Raw genomic sequence first — 2,755 nt, forward strand, 5'->3', positions numbered from 1 at the left:
ATAGGAGGTAGAGACTCTCTGTTCTGGATGTGAGACAGGAGGCTGGTATGTGGATCAGAATGATGTGCCCACTCACCGCTAAAGAGTAAAAGAGGAAACTGGCATTCATAGTGCAAGGCAGGGACATGCACTGAACAGCAGCTGCCCTCACTAGGAGAGAGGACTTACTGTCCTGGTCTTTTCCAAAGTCTCTCCATCACCTGCTCTCCAGAAATCCAGGATTCAGAGGAGCTGCCCCTAAGCCCCCAGGAACATGCTGGTGGGGAGTTGAGCATTACTCAGGGGGTGCAATCTTGGTCTTCCTACTTGTGGAGACAACTGATCCCTGGATAATTTCAAGTTTATCCTAATCCAGACTCTGATAAATGCAGGAAGACACAAGTTATTTAAGTCAATCAGAACTGACATCACTAGTCAGCTCTTCATGCTGAGAACCCCTGGGAAATAATAATGACAGAAGAGAAGATAAAATATAGAGATCACCAAACCAAAAATTAGCTGCAGCTTATATAATCTCTGGGTATTAAGGTGGCTTATAGGTTTAAATAATGGTGAATCTGTGAGTGATACAGGCTTTGAGGACTTGTGGTTTCATCTTTATGCATCTACAGTGAATCGCTTGACCATATAGTCATGTAAGAATGGCTTATGGTCATTACAAAATACTTTCAAATATATTTAGCATTATCTTGTAAAATTGATTCTTTTTTTTTAAGAAGGAACCATTTCATACTCACAGAAATGTTATAAGTACAGAACAAAGTACCCCCCTCCCTTGCAGAGTATATCCAAGACTTGATGTTCCCACCCTCTAAAACTTTACTGAGTTTCCTACAAATACAAATATTCCCCTGGCTGGGCGTGGTGGCTCACGCCTGTGATCTCAGCACTTTGGGAGGCTGAGGCGAGGGGGTCACCTGAGGTTAGGAGTTCGAGACCAGCCTGGCCAACATGGTGAAACCCCGTCTCTACTACTAAAAATACAAAATTAGCTGGGTGTGGTGGTACGTGCCTGCAGTCCCAGCTACCCTGGAGGCTGAGGCAGGAGAATCGATGGTACCTGGGAGGCAGAGCTTGCAGTGAGGTGAGATCGCGCCACGCACTCCAGCCTGGGTGACAGAGAGAGACTCTGTCTCAAAAAAAAAAAAAACCCTAATTAATCCCCATATACAAATGGAAAACATTACTTCATCAAGTACTCGAGTATTTCAAATACTGACAATTATAAAAAAAAAGTTCTTTATTACAAAATGGCCCCAAGAGGAAACATGTTCTTTACAGACAAATCTGTGCTACCCTCCTCTGACTTCGGACACTGGGGACATGAGGGACTGGCTCAGAGATGAGCCAGCCCTGCAGCTGTGCCCAACCTGCCCCATCCCCTGCTGATTTGCATGTTCCCAGAGCACAGCCCCCTGCCCTGAAGTCTTCTTAATAGGCTGGTCACACCCTGTGCAGGAGTCAGTCCCAGTCAGGTCACAGCATGGACGTGAGGGTCCCCACTCAGCTCCTGGGGCTCCTGCTGCTCTGGCTCCCAGGTAAGGAAGGAGAACACTAGGAATGTACTCAGCCAGTGTGATCAGCACAGCCTGGCCCTTCAGAGAGGTCGTCTGATAACATGATCGATTGAGTGGATGTTTGTTTTTATACTTCCAATCTCAGGTGCCAGATGTGCCATCCAGATGACCCAGTCTCCATCCTCACTGTCTGCATCTGCAGGAGACAGAGTCACCATCACTTGCCAGGCCAGTCAGAGCATTTATAGTAATTTAGCCTGGTATCAGCAGAAACCAGGGGATGCTCCTAAGCTCCTGATGTATGCTGCATCCAGTTTGCAATCTGGAGTCCCATCTCGGTTCAGCAGCAGTGGATCTGGGACAGATTTCACTCTCACTATCAGCAGCCTGCAGCCTGATGATGTTGCAACTTATTACTGTCAACAGTATAACAGTGTCCCTCCCACAGTGTTACAAGGCATAACATAAACCCCCCAAGGAAGCAGATGTGTGGGGCTGGCCTGCTCCAGATGCTCCTCTTAGTGCCTCCAGCTGCTCAGAGGGTCTCTCATATTCCAGTCAAGCTTTGAAGGTCTGAAAAGTTTTAATAGAAGGGGCCATGAAGACTCTGAAACTGCCCTTGCGAAAATCATAACTGAGAAAATTATGACAGTGAAAGATATTACACAGCCAGCTCTGTGTGAATTACTCTTTCACTATTGCTATTGCCGTGTCTTGATAAGTCGGCTCTGTCTAAGCAGCAGGCAAGGTGAACCCCTTGGGCAATTACAAATCCTCTATACCTTAACTGTTTTTCCTTCTCATCTCCTGCAGCACAAACATGACAATACCGCTCCTGATTTTATTAAGAAGAGAGATGATTACACCTGAGTCTCAGTTATGGTGTGAGTTGGAATCAATACCACAAAGGAAAAGCTACCCCTGGAATTCCAAGACAATTTTTTTTTTTTCTAAATACAGGCAATGAGAGTCTAAACTACAGCCTCTAAGAGGCTTGGGAGCATGGTACTCAAAGATGCAAATAATAAGAAAAGAAGGATTCTCTGGATATCCCCAAGAATCCAGAGAGCATCTGGCACAGAAGGTATAATTGCCAATCATGTGGTCCTCAGACATGTCTGGGAAGCCCATGTTTGGGGCTGTTGATGCTCTGCCTGGAGGACCTTCCTGATTTTCTAGGGCATCTGCTTACAATTGACCAGCCCCCTATTCAAAGCTTGCCATGTTGCATCTCAACC

At 46.0% G+C, this 2,755-nt stretch overlaps 1 gene segment (V, D, J or C); it reads left to right on the top strand.

Annotated features, from left to right (window-relative positions):
• The first annotated feature begins 1,476 nt into the window (after window positions 1-1,476).
• Window positions 1,477-1,985, top strand: LOC116464699 (immunoglobulin kappa variable 1D-13-like). The segment is given in 2 exon segments: window positions 1,477-1,538; window positions 1,663-1,985. Coding segments are annotated over 2 exon segments (378 nt in total).
• Window positions 1,986-2,755: the final 770 nt, after the last annotated feature.

This window comes from Hylobates moloch, unplaced genomic scaffold (assembly GCF_009828535.3).
Source record: "Hylobates moloch isolate HMO894 unplaced genomic scaffold, HMol_V3 SCAFFOLD_1325, whole genome shotgun sequence".
NCBI classification, from domain to species: Eukaryota; Metazoa; Chordata; class Mammalia; order Primates; family Hylobatidae; genus Hylobates; species Hylobates moloch.